At 35.8% G+C, this 21,593-nt stretch overlaps 1 protein-coding gene across 1 annotated transcript in view; it reads left to right on the forward strand.

The window, feature by feature from the left end:
* The window catches only part of LOC115212327, a 97,432-nt gene that overhangs the window by 26,951 nt on the left and 48,888 nt on the right, over positions 1-21,593 (forward strand). Inside the window, exons 2-9 of the mRNA XM_029781191.2 lie at positions 855-926; positions 5,291-5,362; positions 6,198-6,269; positions 13,455-13,526; positions 14,558-14,629; positions 17,423-17,494; positions 18,637-18,708; positions 20,410-20,481. Coding sequence (XP_029637051.2) covers positions 855-926; positions 5,291-5,362; positions 6,198-6,269; positions 13,455-13,526; positions 14,558-14,629; positions 17,423-17,494; positions 18,637-18,708; positions 20,410-20,481 — 576 coding nt within the window. The remainder of the gene's footprint in view (positions 1-854; positions 927-5,290; positions 5,363-6,197; positions 6,270-13,454; positions 13,527-14,557; positions 14,630-17,422; positions 17,495-18,636; positions 18,709-20,409; positions 20,482-21,593) is intronic.

Genomic DNA, 21,593 nt, shown 5'->3' on the forward strand with positions numbered 1-21,593 from the left:
GAAGCAATCAAACACTGGGTAGAATAACATAGCGGACGGATGGACGAACGCTTCAAAACGCATTTCCAAAGACACACGCCGGGAACTAGAAGACAACACCTTTAGATTCGATAATAAACTATATCGACAGATAAAAAGGACATCACTACGGGGATGAAGTTCGCACACATTCCTACACCCAGAGGTATATATACATATGTGGGTATATTTCTGAGTGTATATGTGAGTATGTGCGTATATGTGCGTGTATGTGTGTGGATGTGTGTGTTGGTACATAGAGACGCAAGTCAAGTAAGAAATAAACATGAAACAGCTGCCACATTGAGACATTCTTCTTCTTCTTCTTCTTCATCTTCATCCCCATCTTCTTCTTCATCTTCTTCTTTTCTTCTTCTTCTTCTTCTTTTTCTTCTTCTTCTTCTTCTTTTTCTTCTTCTTCTTCTTCTTCTTCTTCTTCTGTTTCTTCTGTTTCATCTTCTTCTAAACTTCATCTTCTACGCCTTCTATTCCTTCTTCTTTGTCTTCTCCTTCTCCTTTCTTCTTCGTCTTCTTCTTCTTCTTCTACTTCTTCTACCTCTTCTTCTTCTTTCTGCTTCTCCTTCCTCTTCTTCTTCATCTTCCTCTTCTTCTTCTTCTTCTTCTCTTCTTCTTCTTCTTCTTCTTCTTCTCCTACTCCACCTCCTCCTCCTCCCCCTTCTTCTCCTTCTTCTTCTTCTTCTTCTTCTTCTTCTTCTTCTTCTTCTTCTTCGTTATCTTTCTTCTTTTTCTTCCTTTCATTCTGAAGTCACAGTGTTTGATGTCGTATCACAAATATTTTCCATATAATCTATTTTATTCTTTCTTTACTGCTATAGAAATCTTTGGAACAACAACATTTCAACCATCAAAGAAGGTGTATTCACGGGGCTTTCAAATTTAAAAGAATTGTAAGTTCGTTCAGTTTCTTGATACTATTATCCGAAAGTAATCTTTGATGCTAATATATAAGCTCACAAATGTATAAAGTTTCAGACTGCACCGGGCAAAATCAATTCGAATTTGTAGAATGAACACGATTTAGGAAGATGCAAAGAGAATAGGAGAGATTGAGACAATGTGAAAGAAAGAGAGAGAATTTGAGAGAGAAAGTGAAATAATAGGAAAAATATAATGTTCCTTTATTGTAGTTGCTTTGTTTCAATTCGAATCTCAGTAACTCATTTTTGTTCCCCAAATTTCAATGATTTTGATATGAATTTGTATTAGAAATGGCAACTTTTGAGAGTTTACATGTTTGCATCACATATTTTTAGCTGAAGTATATGTGTATGTTCATATATAAGTGTAGTTCTGTGTGAAATGTGACTATATTATTTCTTTATTTTATATTTTGCATCCTCCTCCACTTCTTATTTCAATATTCTCCTTCGTGTTTCGATATTATCATTCAACTTCGAATTTTGTCATTCACTTCACGTTATTTATGTAATAGAGCAACTGAAGTGGAAGCGGAAAATATATATTCGAATAATATAGTCACATACATTCTATCTGTAAACCTGAAATACTTACTGTACTTGTAAGCTGGAATATTTCGCCTGATACAATTAAACTGCTGATATATTTCTTGTAAGCCTGTGTTTTATAATATTCTTGTGACAATGAAGCGATATGAAATGAATAATCTCTCTCACCATATTTCTACAAGAGTGAGTGGGAATATGTGTGATGTGAGTGTGCATAGCGCATTCCGTCGTTGATACTATGAATATACGAGGGACGTTCAATAAGTAATGCTTCTGACCCACTTCCAGGTGTTTGATCTAGTTGAAATTTTGCATGTGCAATTACTTCTTTCTCTATAGATTAGGTGGCAAATTACAGCTCTGAACTAATTATGGTTTCTGATTAACAGGTGTTTGAACTGAGTCAAGTGTGAAATGGAGCCTGTTGAGTGTCGAGCAGTGATCCGGTTTTTGTATTTGAAAGGACGCACACCACGGGAGACTTTTGATGAAATGAAAGTAACTTATGGTGATGATACCCCATCATATGGCCTTGTAAAACGCTGGCATCGTGAATTCAAACATGGTTGGAACTCTGTGGAAACAGCTCCCAGATCTGGTCACCCCCCTTCTGCCATTGATGAGGCATCTGTCCGTCAAGTTGAGGCTGCCATTTTGGAAGATCGACGCATAACTATTCGCCAAATAGCCCATGAGGTCAAGATTAGTACCGGGTCAGTGGAAACTAATATTCATGACCATTTGCATATGCAAAAGGTGTCTGCCAGATGGATTCCCAGGCTGCTCACACTTTTCCAGAAGCAAGAACGCGTCGAATGCTCGAGGATGAATTTGGAGACGTACCAAGAAGATGAGTCAAACTTTTTCAAAAGACTGATTACACAGGATGAAACCTGGGTCCATCACTATGATCCAGAGACCAAAGCCCAGTCAATGCAGTGGAAGCACCGTGAATTACCTCCTCCAAAGAAGGCAAGGGTGCATCCCTCTGCTGGCAAGGTCATGCTCACAGTCTTCTGGGACCAGGACGGAGTAGTGATGACAGATTTCCTGGCAAAGGGTACCACAATTACAAGAGCCTATTATGCTTCATTTTTGAGGAAATTAAGAGAAGCTATCAAAATCAAGAGGCGGGCAAGATCAGCGAAGGCATCCTCCTCCTGCAGGACAACGCTCCGGTCCACAGCTCGCGTGTCGCCAGATCAAAAGCACAGGCGTGCGGCTATGAACACCTCCCCCATTCCCCTACTCTCCTGGCCTTGCACCCTCTGATTTTCACCTCTTCCCAGCCATGACGTTGTTTTTGAAAGGAAAGTATTTCCCAGATGATGCAGCCTTGATTTCTAAAGTCACGTCGTGGATGGAGGACCAAGCTGGGGTCTTTTACAAAAACGGTCACCAGAGCTGGATCAAACGATGGGAGAAATGCCTAACTCTGAGTGGTTCCTATGTAGAAAAAGACCAATAACTGTGCCAAGGTCCGTTGCTCTACTGGTATGGGAAGTGGTTCAGGGGCATTACTTATTGAACGCCCCTCGGAAGAATGCGTATGAGTGCATTTGAATATGTTGATTTCTGATACCGTATATTCCCTGATTTTTCAGCCATGTTCTCTCGCCCGAAATTTTTCTTTCTGTCATTGAATTATTTCCTGATATTTTGAGAACATTTTCAGTTTCGTCTTGAGCGCCATGATTTTCAATGTGTCTTATTCTTCTTCTTCTTCTTCTTCTTCTTCTCTTCTTCTTCTTCTTCTTCTTCTTCTTCTTCTTCTTCTTCTTTTTCTTATTATTATTATTATTATTATTATTATTATTATTATTATTATTATTATTATTATTATTATTATTATTATTATTCTTATTCTTTTTCTTCTTCTTCTTTTTCTTCTTCTTCTTCTTCTTCTTCTTCTTCTTCTTCTTCTTCTTTTTCTTTTATTATTATTATTATTATTATTATTATTATTATTATTATTATTATTATTATTATTCTTATGCGTCTTCTTCTTCTTCTTTTTCTTATTCTCTATATTATTATTATTATTATTATTATTATTATTATTATTATTATTATGATTATTATATTATTATTCTTATTCGTTCTCTTTTTCTTCTTCTTCTCTTCTTCTCTTCTCTTCTTCTTCTTCTCTTTTCTATTATTATTATTATTATGATTATTTATTCTATCTATTATTATTATATTATTATATTATCTTATTCGTCTTCTCTTCTTCTTTTTCTTCTCTTCTTCTTCCTTCTTTTCTTCTTCTTCTTCGTTATCTTTCTTCTTTTTCTTCCTTTCGTCTGAAGTCACAGTGTTTGATGTCGTATCATAAATATTTTCCATATAATCTATTTTACTCTTTCTTTACTGCTATAGAAATCTGCGAGAGAACAACATTTCAACCATCAAAGAAGTGTTGTATTCCTGGGGCTTTCGAATTTAGAGAGATTGTAAGTTCGTTCAGTTTCTTGATACTATTTCCAAAGGTAATAATTGATGCTGAACTATACACTCATTACGTAATAATCTTTCAGACAGCACTAAACAAGAGCAATTTAAATTTGGGGACCGACCGGAGTGTGGAAGATACAAGAGGGAGAAAGGGAGCGAAGACAGTGAGAGAAAGAGGGGAGAATTTGAGAGAGAAATTGAAATAATAGGACAAATTTAATGTTCCTTTATTGCAGTTTCTTGTTTCAATCCGCGTCAAAATGTTATTCTTATAAAACGTGTATGTCCATATATGTATGAGTGTGTCTTCAGTGTTTATATAATACTATGTGTTCGCTACTGTTCGTTTCGCATTGTTCTCTTGATTCTTGTGGTAACGTGTGGTTATTTATCCACACTTTCACCGAAATATTTCCTCTTGTTTTTCTTGTAATGTTGATGTTCTACGACTTCTTCTTCTCATCCACACCTCCTCCTCCTTCTCTTCTCTTCTTCTTCTTCTCCTTTCTTCTTCTTCTTCTTCTTCGTTATCTTTCTTCTTTTTCTTCCTTTCGTCTGAAGTCACAGTGTTGATGTCGTATCATAAATATTTTCCATATAATTATTTTCTCTTTCTTTACTGCTATAGAATCTTAATCTGCGAGAGAACACATTTCAACCATCAAAGAAGGTGTATTCCTGGGGCTTTCGAATTTAGAGAGATTGTAAGTTCGTTCATTTCTTGATACTATTTTCCAAAAGTAATAATTGATGCTGAACTATACACTCATTACTAATAATCTTTCAGACAGCACTAAACAAGCAATTTAAATTTGGGGACCGACCAGGAGTTTGGAAGATACAAAGAGGAGAAAGGGAGCGAGACAGTGAGAGAAAGAGGGAGAATTTGAGAGAGAAATTGAAATAATAGGACAAATTTAATGTTCCTTATTGCAGTTCTTTTGTCAATTCGCGTTCAAATGTTATTCTTATAAAACGTGTATGTCCATAATATGTATGAGTGTGTCTTCAGTGTTTATATAATACTATGTGTTCGCTATGTTTCGTTTCGCATTGTTCTCTTGATTTATTGTGGTAACGTGTGGTTTTTATCCACACTTCCACCGAAATATTTTCCTCTTGTTTTTCTTGTACTTGTTGCTGTTCTACGATCTTCTTTCTCCTCCACCTCCTCCTCCTTCTCTTCTCCTTCTTCTTCTTCTCCTTTCTTCTTCTTCTTCTTCTTCGTTATCTTTCTTCTTTTTTTCCTTTCGTTCTGAAGTCACAGTGTTTGATGTCGTATCATAAATATTTTCCATATAATCTATTTTACTCTTTCTTTACTGCTATAGAAATCTGCGAGAGAACAACATTTCAACCATCAAAGAAGGTGTATTCCTGGGGCTTTCGAATTTAGAGAGATTGTAAGTTCGTTCAGTTTCTTGATACTATTTTCCAAAAGTAATAATTGATGCTGAACTATACACTCATTACGTAATAATCTTTCAGACAGCACTAAACAAGAGCAATTTAAATTTGGGGACCGACCAGGAGTTTGGAAGATACAAAGAGGGAGAAAGGGAGGGAGACAGTGAGAGAAAGAGGGAGAATTTGAGAGAGAAATTGAAATAATAGGACAAATTTAATGTTCCTTTATTGCAGTTTCTTTGTTTCAATCCGCGTCAAAATGTTATTCTTATAAAACGTGTATGTCCATATATGTATGAGTGTGTCTTCAGTGTTTATATAATACTTATGTGTTCGCTACTGTTCGTTTCGCATTGTTCTCTTGATTCTTGTGGTAACGTGTGGTTATTTATCCACACTTCCACCGAAATATTTTCCTCTTGTTTTTCTTGTACTTGTTGCTGTTCTACGACTTCTTCTTCTCCTCCACCTCCTCCTCCTTCTCTCCTCCTTCTTCTTCTTCTTCTCCGCATTCTCCGCATTCTTCTTCAGTTTTCGTATCCTTCTACTCCACTCCCTCCACCTCCTCCTCCCTCATCCCTCATACACCCCTCCTCCTTTCCTCCTCCTCCTTCTCCGCCTCCTTCCCTCCCAACCGTCTCTCCAATACTCCACCCCTCCTCCTTTTCTCCTCCTCCTCATTCTTCCTCGTTATCTGTCTTCATTTTTCTTCCTTTCATTCTGAAGCCACAGTGTTTGGTGTTTTATCACAAATACTGTTCATATAATCATTTGTGTTTTATCACAAATATTTTCCATATTATCTAATTTACTCTTTCTTTACTGCTGTAGAGATCTGAAATGGAACAACATTGCAACTCTCAAAGCAGGAGCATTCACGGGGCTTTCCAATTTAACGTACTTGTAAGTTGGTTCAATTTCTTGATTCTATTTTCTGAAAGTAATATTTGATGCTGATATATACACTCATAAACCTATAATGTGTCAGACTGCACTAAACAAAATCAATTCAAATTTGGGGAAAGAGCAAATGTTTGGAAGATACAAAGATGGGGTAAGAGAGCGAAACATAGTGAGAGAAACATGAAGAAATTGAGAGAGAAAGTAAAATAATAGGAAAAATATATTGTTCTTTTGTTGCAGTTGCTTTGTTTCAATTCGTGTCACCATAACTCATTATTCATCGCCTAATTTCAATGATTTTGATATGAATTTGTATTAGAAATTGTAACGTTTGTGAGTTTACACGTTTGCATCAAATATTTTTAGCTGAAGTATATGTGTATGTTCATATATAAGTGTAGTTCTGTGTGAAATGTGACTATATTATTCCTTTATTTTATATTTTACATCCTCCTCCATTTCTTATTTCAATATTCTCCTTCGTGTTTCGATATTATCATTCAATTCGAATTTTGTCATTCACTTCACGTTATTATGTAATAGGGCAACTGAAGTGGAAGTGGAAAATATATATTCGAATAATATAGTCACATACATTTATCTGTAAACCTGAAATACTTACTGTACTTGTAAGCTGGAATATTTGGCCTGATACAATTAAACTGCTGATATATTTCTTGTAAGCGTGTGTTTTCTAATATTCTTGTGACAATGAAGCGATATGAAATAAATAATCTCTCTTACCATATTTCCACAAGGGTGAGTGGGAATATGTGTGATGTGAGTGTGCATAGCGCATACCGTCGTTGATACTGTGAATATAAGAATGCGTATGAGTGCATTTGAATATGTTGATTTCTGATTCCGTATATTCCCTGATTTTTCAGCCATGTCATCTCGCCCAAAATTTATCGATCTATCCTTGAATTATTTCCTGATATTTTGAGAACATTTTCATCTTCGTCTTGAACAACAGGTTTTTCAATGTGTCTTCTTCTTCTTCTTCTTCTTCTTCTTCTTCTTCTTCTTCTTCTTCTTCTTCTTCTTCTTCTTCTTCTTCGTCTTCTTCTTCTTTTTCTTCTTTTTCTTCTTCTACTTCTCCTCCACCTCCTCCTTCATCTTTTTATCTTCTTTTTGTTATTCCCCTCCTCCTCCTCCTCCTACTTCTTCTCCTTCTTCTTCTTACCTTCCCCCTCCTCCTTCTTTTTCTCCTCTTCCTTCTTCTTCTTCTTCTTTTTGCTGCTTCTTTTTCTTTTTTCTTCTTTTTTCTCTTCTTCTTCTTCTTCTTCTACCTCTTCTATCTCTTCTTCTTTCTCTGCCTTTCTTCCTCTTCTTCTACTCCTTCCTCTTCTGATTCTTCTTCTTCTTCCTCTCCTTCTTCTACCTCTTCTTCTTTCTCTGCTTCTTTTTCCTCTTCTTCTTCTTTCTCTTCTTCTTTCTTCTTCTTCTTCTTCTTCTTCTTCTTTTTCTACTCCTTTTTCTTCTGTCTTTCAATACCTTCTCGGTTTTCATCTTGAACACCTTCATTTTCCATGTCTTCTTCTTTTTCTCCTTCTTGTTGTTGTTCTTCTTCTTGGTTATTTTTCTTCTTTTTCTTCCTTTCATTCTGAAGTCACAGTGTTTGATGTTGTATCACAAATATTTTCCATATAATCTAATTTACTCTTTCTTTACTGCTATAGAGATCTGCAAGGGAGCAACATTTCAACCCTCATAGAAGGTGTATTCACGGGGCTTTCGAATTTAGAGAGATTGTAAGTTCGTTCAGTTTCTTGATACTATTTTCCGAAAGTAATAATTGATGTTGATATATAAGCTCACAAATATATAAAATTTCAGACTGCAACGAACAAAATGAATTTGAATTTGTAGAATGAACACGATTTAGGAAGATGCAAAGAGAATAGGAGAGATTGAGACAATGTGAAAGAAAGAGAGAGAATTTGAGAGAGAAAGTGAAATAATAGGAAAAATATAATGTTCCTTTATTGTAGTTGCTTTGTTTCCATTCGCATCTCAGTAACTCATTTTTGTTCCCCTAATTTCAATGATTTTGATATGAATTTGTATTAGAAATGGTAACGTTTGTGAGTTTACATGTTTGCATCAAATATTTTTAGCTGAAGTATATATGTATGTTCATATATAATTGTAGTTCTTTGTGAAATGTGACTATATTATTCCTTTATTTTATATTTTGCATCCTCCTCCATTTCATATTTCAATATTCTCCTTCGTGTTTCGATGTTATCATTCAACTTCGAATTTTGTCATTCACGTCACGTTATTTATGTAATAGAGCAACTGAAGTGGAAGCGGAAAATATATATTCGAATAATATAGTCACATACATTCTATCTGTAAACCTGAAATACTTACTGTACTTGTAAGCTGGAATATTTGGCCTGATACAATTAAACTGCTGATATATTTCTTGTGAGCGTGTGTTTTCTAATATTCTTGTGACAAAGAAGCGATATGAAATAAATAATATCTCTCACCATATTTCCACAAGGGTGAGTGGGAATATGTGTGATATGAGTGTGCATAGCGCATTCCGTCGTTGATACTATGAATATAAGAATGCGTATGAGTGCGTTTGAATATGTTGAATTCTGATTCCGTATATTCCCTGATTTCTCAGCCATGTCTTCTCAACCAAAATTTATTGATCTATCCTTGAATTATTTCCTGATATTTTGAGAACATTTTCAGTTTAGTCTTCAACACCATCATTTTCAATGTATCTTCTTCTTCTTTTTCTTCTACTCCTTCTTCTTCTTCTTCTTCTTCTTCTTCTTTTTCTTCTACTTTTTCGTCTTTTTCTTCTTCTTCTACCTCTTCTTCCCTTCTACTTCTTCTTTCGCCTCTCCTCCTGCACCTCCTCCTGCTCCTTCTTTTTCTTCTCTTCTTCTTCTTCTTCTTCTTCTTCTTCTTTATCTTTTCCTCTTCTTCTACTCCTCCTCGTCTTCCTCTCCTTCCTCCTTCTGTTCTTCTCATTTTTTCCCTTCTTCTTCTTCTTCTTCTACTTCTTCGTCTTCGTCTTCTTGTTGTTCTTGTTGTTCTTCTTCTTCTTCTCCTTCCCCTTCTCCTTCTTCTTCCTCCTCCCCTCCTGCTGCTGCTTCTTCTCCCCCTTCATTTTCTTCACTTCTTCTACTTCTTTTTCTCCTTCTCCTTCTTTTTCTTCTTGTAAATCTCCTCCTCCCCCTCCCCTCCTGCTCCTTTTTCTTCTTCTTCTTCTTTTTCTTCTTCTTCTTCTTCTTCTTCTTCTACTTCTCATCCCCGTCATCCTTCTTTTTCTTTTTCTTCTTCTCTCTTCTACCTCTTTTTTTTCTTTTACTACCTCTCCTTCTTGTTCTTCTTCTTCTACTTTTTACTTCTTCATCTACTTCTGCTGCTCCTTCTCCTTTTTCTTCTTCTTTTCTACTACTCCTACTTCTTCCCCTTTATCATCCTCCTCCTCATTTTTCCACTTCCTTCTTCTTCTACTTCTTTTTTTCCTCTTCTTTTTCTTGTCCTTCTTCGTCTATTTCTTCTTCTTTTCCTCCTCCTCCTCCTACTTCTTCTTCTTCTTCTTCTTCTTCGCCTTCTTCTTCTTCTTCGCCTTCTTCTTCTACTTTTCCTCCTCGTCTTCCTCCTTTTTTTCTCCTCCTCTTTATTCTACTTCTTTTTTTCTTTTTCGACTTCTTCTACTACTTTTTATTTCTTCATCCTCTTCTCCCCCTCCTCTTTCTTCTTCTTATGTTTTTGTCATTGTCCTCCTCCTCCTTCATCTTCTTCTTTTTCTTTTTCTCCTACTTATTCTTCCCCTTCATTCTCCTCCTCCTCCTTTTTCCTCCTCTTCCTGCTTCTTCTTCTTCTTCTTCTTCTTCTTCTCCTACTTTTGTCTTCTTCTTTTTCTTCTTCTTTCTATTCTCCTTCTTCTTCTACTTCTTCTTTTTCTTCTTCTTCTTTTCTTCTTCTTCTCCTCCTTTTTCTTCTTGCAATTCTTCTTCTTCCCCTCCACCTCCTCATCCTCCTTCTTTTTCTTCTTTTTCGTCTTCTTTCTACTTCTTCATCAACTTCTCCTCCTCCTCCTTCTTCTTCTACTTTTTTCTTCCTCTTCTTCTTCTTCTTTTTCTTTTTCTTCTCCTTTCTTCTTCTTCTTTTTCTTCTTCTTCTCCTCCAACTCCTCCTCCTTCTTCTTCTTTGTCTTCATCTTCTTCTTCTCCTTCGTCATCTTTCTTCTTTTCTTCCTTTCATTCTGAAGTCACAGTGTTTGATGTCGTATCATATATATTTCCCATATAATCTATTTTACTCTTTCTTTACTGCTATAGAAATCTGCGAGAGAACAACATTTCAACTATCAAAGAAGGTGTATTCACGGGGCTTTCGAATTTAGAGAGATTGTAAGTTCGTTCAGTTTCTTGATGCTATTTTCCGAAAGTAATATTTGATGCTGAACTATATACTCATTACCTAATAATCTTTCAGACAGCACTAAACAAGAACAATTCAAATTTGGGGACCGACCAGGAGTTTGGAAGATACAAAGAGGGAGAAAGAGAGCGAGACAGTGAGAGAAAGAGGGAGAATTTGAGAGAGAAATTGAAATAATAGGACAAATTTAATGTTCCTTTATTGCAGTTTCTTTGTTTCAATCCGCGTCAAAATGTTATTCTTATAAAACGTGTATGTCCATATATGTATGAGTGTGTCTTCAGTGTTTATATAATACTTATGTGTTCGCTACTGTTTCGTTTCGCATTGTTCTCTTGATTCTTGTGGTAACGTGTGGTTATTTATCCACACTTCCACCGAAATATTTTCCTCTTGTTTTTCTTGTACTTGTTGCTGTTCTACGTCTTATTCTTCTCCTCCACCTCCTCCTCCTTCTCGTCCTCCTTCTTCTTCTTCTCCGCATTCTCCGCATTCTTCTTCAGTTTTCGTATCCATCTACTCCCCTTCCTCCTCCTCCTCCTCCCTCCTCCCCTCATACACCCCTCCTCCCCTCATACACCCCTCCTCCTTTTCTCCTCCTCCTCATTCTTCCTCGTTATCTGTCTTCATTTTTCTTCCTTTCATTCTGAAGCCACAGTGTTTGGTGTTTTATCACAAATACTGTTCATATAATCATTTGTGTTTTATCACAAATATTTTCCATATTATCTAATTTACTCTTCTTACTGCTGTAGAGATCTGAATGGAACAACATTGCAAATCTCAAAGCAGGAGCATTCACGGGGCTTTCCATTTAACGTACTTGTAAGTTGGTTCAATTTCTTGATACTATTTTCTGAAAGTAATATTTGATGCTGATATATACACTCATAAACCTATAATTTGTCAGACTGCACTAAACAAAATCAATTCAAATTTGGGGAAAGAGCAAATGTTTGGAAGATACAAAGATGGGGTAAGAGAGCGAAACATAGTGAGAGAAACATGAAGAAATTGAGAGAGAAAGTAAAATAATAGGAAAAATATATTGTTCTTTTGTTGCAGTTGCTTTGTTTCAATTCGTGTCACCATAACTCATTATTCATCGCCTAATTTCAATGATTTTGATATGAATTTGTATTAGAAATGGTAACGTTTGTGAGTTTACACGTTTGCATCAAATATTTTTAGCTGAAGTATATGTGTATGTTCATATATAAGTGTAGTTCTGTGTGAAATGTGACTATATTATTCCTTTATTTTATATTTTGCATCCTCCTCCATTTCTTATTTCAATATTCTCCTTCCTGATATTTTGAGAACATTTTCAGTTTCGTCTTCAACACCATGATTTTCAATGTGTCTTCATTTTTATCTTCTTCTTCTTCTTCTTCTTCTTCATCTTCTTCTTCTTCTTCTCCTTCTATTCCTCCTCCTCCTTCTCCTTCTTCTTCTCCTTCTTTTTCTTCACCTTCTTCTTCTTCTTCTTCTTCTTCTTCTTCCTCTCCTCCTGCTCCTCCTTTTTTTCTCTTCTTCTTCTTCTTCTTCTTCTTTTGTTCTTTTCTTCTTCATCTCCTCCTCCTCCTCCTTCTTCTTCTCATTTTTTCCTTCTGCTCCTTCTTCATTTTCTTCTTGCAATTCTCTTCCTCCTCCTCTCCCTCCCGCTCTTCCTCCTTCTTCTTCTTGTAATTCTCTTACACCCCTACCCCTCACCGATCCTGCTTCTTTTTATCTTCTTCTTCTTCTTCTACTTCTCCTCCTCGTCTTTCTCCTTCGTATTCGTTTTCTTCTTCTTCTCTTTCTTCTACTTCTTTTTTTCTTCTACTTCTCCTCCCCATTCATGCTCCTTCTACTTGTGCATCCACTTCCTCCTTCTCCTTCTTCTTCTTCTTGTAATTTTCCCCTCCCACTCCCCACCTCCCTTTCCTTCTTCTTCTTCTTCTTCTTCTTCTTCTTCTTGTAATCCTCCCTCCCCCCTCCTCATGCTTCTCCTTTTTCTTCTCCTTTTTCTTCTTCTTCTATTCCTTCTTCTTCTTCTTCTTCCACTTTCTACTTCTTCTACTCCTACTCCTACTCCTTCTTCTTATCTTCTCCTTTTTCTTCTTCTTCTTCTATTCCTTCATCATCTTCTCCTTCTTCTTTTTCTCCTTCTTCTTCTTCTTCTTCTGCTTCTTCTTCTTCTCCGTCTCCTCCATTTCTTCTTCATTTCGTATTATTTTCCTATAATTTTCTTCCTTTTCATAAAGAACAATATTAAATATTGTAAAGTATGGAAGCCATCTTGTCATAGCTAACCACATTGTGGGGGGGGGGTTGTTACTGTAGCTTTATAGCCCCGAGAGATCTTCGTCTCTAGCTGGCTCTAAACACAATATCTGTGTCTTTGGAGTGTTTGCAAAGGGAGGCCATCCCTTCCTCGCAAGCCTGAGTGATTGGCTCGAACTAGTTTCGGGATGTTTGTCCCTCGTCAACGGGCGGCAACCACCAGGTAGCGATGAAAGTGAAGGCTCCTTTGCAAATAGATATAAGTTTTTCTAATGGCGTCTGCCACTGATGTCGAAAAACGAACAGTAAGCATAATTAAATCTCAGAATGAATTGAAACAGTAATCGCTCGATAATGTAAAGTATAGAAGCTATCTTATCATGGCTAACCACATTGGGGAGTGGGTTGTTACTGTAGCTTTATAGCCCCAAGAATATATTGAATATGTTATCGCAATTCACACTATGTCAATCTAACCAATATTGTTTCCTGCTTCAGAACTCTTTCCAACAATAAATTTTCAAGGATTGAAAAAGAAATGTTTCAAGGCCTTCACAGATTACAGAAATTGTAAGTTCTTTCAATGTTGTCGTTTATACAGGAGGAATATACTATGTCTTTAAATTTAATATCCACTTATTTCCATGTTTTCTCACTCTCTAAAACTGTAAATCATATTCAGTTCTCATATTCGTGTTATATTTATTTGATTAAGTCTGAACATATCAATGACTGTCAGTTGATAATTGTCTGCATAAAAATGTTATTCCTGAAAATATATATGTGTATGTTCATATGTATGTATGTATCTGCACTATTAATATAAGTTTTAGCTACTATTTTCATACACATTGTTCTGTTGATTCTGTGGTGCCGTGTGGTTATTTATCCACATTTCCACCGAAATAAAGTTTTTGTTATTGTTGTTGTAGTTTTTGTTCTTCTCCTTTTTCTTCTTCTTCTTCTTCTTCTTCTTCTTTCCTTCTCCTTCTCCTTCATTTCCCTTTCTTCTTCTTCTTCTTCCTAAATCCCACCTCTCCTCCTCCTCCGCTTCCTTCTCTGCCTCCTCCACCTCCTCCCCACTCTCCTTCATCTTCTACTTCTTCTACTTCTTCTTCTTCTTCTTCTTCTTCTTCGTCTTCTTCTTCCACTTCTTCTTTTTTTACTTCTTCTTATTCTTCTTCTTCGTCTTCTTCTTCCTATTCTTCTTTTTTTTCTACCTCTTCTTCTTCTTCTTACTTTTTTTCGTCTTCATCGTCTTCACCTTCTTCTTTTTCGTCTTCTTCTTCCTATTCTTCTTCTTCTTCTTCTTCTTCTTCTTCTTCTTCTACTTCTTCTTCTTCTTCTTCTTACTTTTTTTCGTCTTCATCTTCTTCACCTTCTTTTTCTTCTTCTTCTTCTCATTATTATTATTATTATTATTATTATTATTATTATTATTATTATTCTCTGTACTTTCTGCATCGTTACTGGTCTCCCTCTTTTCCATTCTCTTCGTTATCTTTCTTCTTTTTCTTCCTTTCATTCTGAAGTCACAGTGTTTGATGTCGTATCACAAATATTTCCATATAATCTATTTTACTCTTTCTTTACTGCTATAGAGATCTGCAAGGAAGCAACATTGCAACCATCAAAGAAGGTACATTCACGGGGCTTTCAAATTTAAAGGGCTTGTAAGTTTGTTTAGTTTCTTGATACTATTTTCAGAAACTAATAATTGATGCTAATATATAAGCTCACAAATGTATAAAATTTCAGACTTAACCAAACAAAATCAATTCGAATTTGTAGAATGAACACGATTTCGGAAGATGCAAAGAGAATAGGAGAGAGCGAGACAATATGAAAGAAAGAGAGAGAATTTGAGAGGGAAAGTGAAATAAAAGGAAAAATATAATGTTCCTTTATTGTAGTTGCTTTGTTTCAATTCGCATCTCAATAACTCATTTATGTTCCCCAAATTTCAATGATTTTGATATGAATTTGTATTAGAAATGGTAACGTTTGTGAGTTTACATGTTTGCATCAAATATTTTTAGCTGAAGTATATGTGTATATTCATATATAAGTGTAGTTCGGTGTGAAATGTGACTATATTATTCCTTTATTTTATATTTTGCATCTTCCTCCATTTCTTCTTTCAATATTCTCCTTCGTGTTTCGATATTATCACACAATTTCGAATTTTGTCATTCACGTCACGTTATTTATGTAATAGGGCAACTGAAGTGGAAGCGGAAAATATATATTCGAATAATATAGTCACATACATTCTATCTGTAAACCTGAAATACTTACTGTACTTGTAAGCTGGATATTCGCCTGATACAATTAAACTGATGATATTTTGTAAGCGTGTGTTTTCTAATATTCGGTGACAATGAAGCGATATGAAATAAATAATATCTCTCACCATATTTACACAAGGGTGAGTGGGAATAGTGTGATGTGAGTGTGCATACCGCATTCGTCGTTGATACTATGAATATAAGAATGCGAATGAGTGCGTTTCAATATGTTGAATTTGATTCCGTATATTCCTGATTTTTCAGCCATGTCTTCTCGCCCCAAATTTATCGATCTATCCTTGAATTATTTCCAGATATTTGAGAACATTTTCAAGCTTCATCGTCTTCAACACCATGATTTTCAATGTGTCTTCATTTTATCTTCTTCTTCTTCTCTTCTTCTCTTCTTCTTCCTTTCTCCTTCCTTTTCTTCTGTAGTTTTTCTTTTCTTATTCTTCTTCTTCTTATTATTCTCTTCTTCTTCTTTCTTCGTCGTCGTCGTCGTCGTCGTCTTTTCTTTTCTTCGTCTTAGTCTTCTTCACCTTCCTCCGCCTCACCTCCTGCTCATCCTTCTCCTCCTTCTTTTTCTTCTCTTCTACTTCTTCTCCTTCTTCATTTTCTTCTTCTTCTTCCTCTTCTTTTAAACTATTCTTCTTCTTCTCCTCCTCATCCTCCACCTCCACATCTTTCTTTTCTTCTTCTAATTTTATTCTCTTCTTCTCCTTCATCTACATTTACTTCTTGTAATTTACTTCCTCCTCCCACCACCCCATCCCCCTCCTTTTTCTTCTTGTAATTCTCATCCTCCTCCTCCCTCTCTCCCCTCTTGCTCCTTCTTCTTCTTCTATTCTTATTTTCCTTCTTCTTATTCTCCTTCGTCTTCTTCTTCTTCTACTTCTCTTCCTCCTCTTCCTCCATCTTTTTCCTTTTCTTCTTCTCTTTGTACTACTTCTTTTTTCTTCGTCTTCTACTTCTTCTACACTTTCTACTTCTTCATATTCTTCTCCTCCTCCTTCTTTCTCATCTTCTTCCCCTTCATCCTCCTCCTCCTTTTTCCTCCTCTTCCTTCTTCTTCGTCTTCTTTTTTCTTCTTCTTTTTCTTCTTTTCCTACTTCTACTTCTCCTCCTCCTTCTTCTTCTTCTTCTTCTTCTCCTACTACTCCTTCTTCTTCTTCTACTTCTCCTCCTCATCTTCCTCCTTATTTTTCTTTTTCTTCAACTTGTCTTTCTTCTACTTCATTTTTTCTACTTCTACTTCTTATTATTATTCTACTTTCTACTTCTTCATCTACTTCTCCTCTTACCTCTCTTTCTTCTTCATATTTTCATTTTGTTATTCTCCTCCTTCTTCTTTTTTTTTCTCTAACTTCTTCTTCCCCTTCATCCTCCTCCTCCACCTCTTGCCTCCTCTTCCTTCTTCTTCTTCTCTTTCTTCTACTGCTTCCTGTTCTTCTTCTTCTACCTCTCCTCCTCCTCCTTTTTCTTCTTCTGCTTCTTCTTCTTCTTCTTCTTCTCCTCCTCCTCCTCCTTCTCCTTCTTCTTGTAATTCTTCCTTTCCCCTCCCCCTTCTTATCCTCCTTCTTTTTCTTCTTCTTCTTTTTCGTATTCTTCTTCTTTTTCTTCCTCTCCTACTTCTACTTTATTCTACTACTTCTTCTCCTCTTTCTTCTTCTCTCATTTTCTTTTTTGTATTTCTCTCCCTCCTTCTCCTCTTCCTCCTCCTTCTTCATCATCTTCTTCTTCTTCTTCTTCTTTTTCCTCTTCTCCTTTTTCTTCTCTTTTACCTATTCTTCTTCGTCTCCTCACCCTCCTCCTCCTCTTTTTAATAATTTACATCTTTTTCTTCTACGCTACACTCTGCTCCTCCTCCTATTTCCCCCACCCCTCCTGCATCTCGTTGGCCTAATCCGTTCTCAACCTTTTTCTTCTCCTTCGTTCCTCCTCCTACTCCAACTCCTCCTTCTTCTACTTCTTCTCCCCCTCCTCTTCCTCCTTGTCTTCTCCGTTTCCCCTTCCCCTACCCCTTCTTCTTTGGCTTCTTCTTCTCCTCAATCTCTTTCCTGTTCCTCTTCTCGTATTATTTTCCTATAATTTTGTCCCTTTTCAAAAAGAACAATATTGAATATGTTATCGCAATTCACACTATGTCAATCTAACCAATATTGTTTCCTGCTTCAGATCTCTTTCCTCCAATAAAATTTCAAGGATTGAAAAAGAAATGTTTCAAGGCCTTCACAGATTACAGAAATTGTAAGTTCTTTCAATGTTGTCGTTTATACAGGAGGAATATACTATGTCTTTAAATTTAATATCCCCTTATTTCCATGTTTTCTCACTCTCTAATACAGTAAATCATATTCAGTTTACATATTCGTGTTATATTTATTTGATTGAGTTTGAACATGTCAATGACTGTCAGTTGATAATTGTCAGCATAAAAATGTTATTCCTGAAAATATATATGTGTATGTTCATATGTATGTATGTATCTGCACTATTAATATAAGTTTTAGCTACTATTTTATTTCACATTGTTCTCTTGATTCTGTGGTGCCGTGTGGTTATTTATCAACACTTCCACCGAGATAATTTTTTTGTTATTTTTGTTGTTGTTTTGTTCTTCTTCTTGTAATTCTCCTATTCCCCTGCTCCTCCACCTCCTTCTCCTCCTTTTTCTTCCTCTTCTTCTTATTGCAAATCTCCTCCTCAACCTCCCCTCTTCGTCCTACTCATCCTCCTTTTTCTTCAATTTCTTCTTTCTCTTCTTCTATTTTTCTTCTTCTTCATCTTCTTAGTCTTCTTCTTTCTTTCTTCATCTCCTTCATGTTCCGTCTTCTTCCTCTTCTTCTTCTTCTACTTCCTCTTCTTCTTCTTCTGTATCTTCTTCTTCCTCTTCTTCTTCTTCTACTACTTTTTCTTCTTTTTCTTCTCTGTACTTTCAGCTTCGTCACTGGTCTCCCTCTTTTCCATTCTCTGTCAATTCTTCCTCTTATTTTCATTTTCCTGCTCTTCCTGCTCCTTCTGCTGCTACCCCTAGCTACCCCTCCTCAGTCATACCTTCCTTTGTCCTCCTCCTAACCTCTCCACCTCTCCTCCAACTCAGCCTCCTCCACCTCCTCCCCAATTCTCCTTCTTCTCCTTTCTTTTTCTTTTTCTTCTTCTTCTTCTTCTTCTTCTACTTCTTCTCCTATTTCTTAATTCCCTTCATCCACCTCCTCCTCCTTTTTCTTCTTATTCTTCTTCTCCTTCTCCTTTCTTGTTCTTCTTCTTCTTCTACTTCTTCTTCGTTATCTTTCTTCTTTTTCTTTCTTTCATTCTGAAGTCAAAGTGTTTCATATCGTATCACAAATATTTTCCATATAATCTATTTTATTCTTTCTATACTGCTATAGAAATCTTTGGAACAACAGCATTTCAACCATCAAAGAAGGTACATTCACGGGGCTTTCAAATTTAAAAGTATTGTAAGTTCGTTTATTTTCTTGATACTATTATCCGAAAGTAATATTTGATGCTGATATATAAGCTCACAAATTTATAAAATTTCAGACGGCACCAAACCAAATCAATTCGAATTTGTAGAATGAACACGATTTCGGAAGATACAAAGAGAATAGGAGAGAGCGAGACAACGTGAAAGAATGAGATAGAATTTGAGAGGGAAAGAGAAATAATAGGAAAAATATAACGTTCCTTTATTGTAGTTGCTTTGTTTCAATTCGCATCTCAATAACTCATTTTTGTTCCCCAAATTTCAATGATTTTGATATGAATTTGTATTAGAAATGGCAACTTTTGAGAGTTTACATGTTTGCATCAAATATTTTTAGCTGAAGTATATGTGTATGTTCATATATAATTGTAGTTCTGTGTGAAATGTGACTATATTATTCTTTATTTTATATTTTGCATCCTCCTCCATTTCATATTTCAATATTCTCCTTCGTGTTTCGATATTATCATTCAACTTCGAATTTTGTCATTCACTTCACGTTATTTATGTAATAGAGCAACTGAAGTGGGAGCGGAAAATATATATTCGAATAATATAGTCACATACATTCTATCTGTAAACCTGAAATACTTACTGTACTTGTAAGCTGGAATATTTGGCCTGATACAATTAAAATGCTGATATATTTCTTGTGAGCCTGTGTTTTTTAATATTCTTGTGACAATGAAGCGATATGAAATAAATAATTTCTCTAACCATATTTCCACAAGGGTGAGTGGGAAGATGTGTGATGTGAGTGTGCATACCGCATTCCGTCGTTGATACTATGAATATAAGAATGCGAATGAGTGCATTTGAATATGTTGAATTCTGATTCCGTATATTCCCTGATTCTTCAGCCATGTCTTCTCGCCCAAAATTTATCCTTGAATTATTTCCTGATATTTTGAGAACATTTTCAGTTTCGTCTTGAACACCATCATTTTCAACGTATCTTCTTCTTCTTCTTCTTCTTCTTCTTCTTCTTCTTCTTCTTCTTCTTCTTCTTCTTCTTCTTTTTCTTCTTCTTTTTGTTCTTTTCTTCTTCTACTTTTCCTCCTCCTCCTTCTTCTTCTTCTTTTTTTTGTTATTCTCCTCCCCTTCCTCCTACTTCTTCTTCTTATTGTTGTTGTTCTTCTTCTACTCCTTCTTCTCCTTCCCCTTCTTCCTCCTCCTTCTCTTTTCCTCCATTTCCTTCTCCTTCTTCTTTTTCTTCTTCTTCTTCTTCTCCTTCTTCTTCTTCTTCCTCTTCTTTTTCCTGATTCTTCTTCTTTTCTCTTTCTTTTACTTCCTCTTCTTATTCTTATTCTCACCATCCTCTTCATTCTTCTACTTCTTCTTTTTCTTCCTCCTCTTTTTAATCTCCTATTACCCCCCCTCTGCATCTGATTGTCCTCCCCCGTCCTCAATCTACTTCTCCTTATCTCCGCCTACTCCTCCAACTCCTCCTTCTTTTACTTCTTCTCCCCCCTCCTCTTCGTCCTTGTCTTCTTCTTTTCCCCATTCCCCCTCCTCCCCTTCTTCTTTGGCTTCTTCTTCTCCTCAATCTCTTTCCTGTTCCTCTTCTCGTATTATTTTCCTATAATTTTGTCCCTTTTCAAAAAGAACAATATTGAATATGTTATCACAATTCATACTATGTCAATCTAACCAATATTGTTTCCTGCTTCAGATTTCTTTCCTCCAATAAAATTTCAAGGATTGAAAAAGAGATGTTTCAAGGCCTTCACAGCTTACAGAAATTGTAAGTTCTTTCAATGTTGTCGTTTATACAGGAGGAATATACTATGTCTTTAAATTTAATATCCCCTTATTTCCATGTTTTCTCACTCTCTAATACAGTAAATCATATTCAGTTCTCATATTCGTGTTATATTTATTTGATTGAGTCTGAACATGTCAATGACTGTCAGTTGATAATTGTCTGCATAAAAATGTTATTCCTGAAAATATATATGTGTATGTTCATATGTATGTATGTATCTGCACTATTAATACAAGTTTTAGCTACTATTTTGTTACACATTGTTCTGTGGAATCTGTGGTGCCTTGTGGTTATTTATCCACACTTCAACCGAAATAAATTTTTTTGTTATTGTTGTTGTTGTTCTTCTTCTTCTCATTCTTCTTTTCTTCTTCTTCTCCTTCTCCTTCTTTTCCTTTTCTTCTTTTTCTTCTTCTTCTTCGCCTCCTCTTCCGCTTCCTCCTCCTCCTTCTTCTTCTACTTCTTCTTCTTTTCCCTCTTCTTCTTCTTCTTCTTCTCTTGCAATCCTTGGCAAAACAGTCCACAACTCCTCTACTTTACAGTAGGTATATAGATGGCATTAATATCACAGCTCTAGTAACGGTAATGTGGAAACTGAGAGGAACATAATGGAGAGCATCCAGCAAGTAGCCAACTCCATCTACCAAAGTATCAAGGTGACTATAGATTATCCCACTAGGCACCCCAACAATGGAATCCCCGTCCTTGTTACTGAACTGCACTATTACATGATTTAATTAGTAATTCAGTTCTCAACCTAATTAATTGCATCGTTTTGGCAATGATGATCGAGATGTAAGCTACATTTGGAGCTGAAATAATTGGAAATTGATTCTTTAAAATATTTATTTCAAAGATTTTGAGGTCAAAAATGGCAGCGTAAGGCAAAACGTGACTTTGAATCAAAATAGCTCAGTTATTTCCAAAGGTAATGTGTAGATTAATCAAATTTAAAAGAATGTCTTCATGGGGAAGACTCTTGTAGTAAAAATCCCGTTATAAAAATCAACCAAGAAAAAAGCAGTGTGGCTTTTAGCGACGTAGAATTGGTAACAATTAAATCCACGTCGAAGTGTTCTAATGCTTCTGAT

This window comes from Octopus sinensis, linkage group LG5 (assembly GCF_006345805.1).
Source record: "Octopus sinensis linkage group LG5, ASM634580v1, whole genome shotgun sequence".
Lineage (NCBI taxonomy): Eukaryota > Metazoa > Mollusca > Cephalopoda > Octopoda > Octopodidae > Octopus > Octopus sinensis.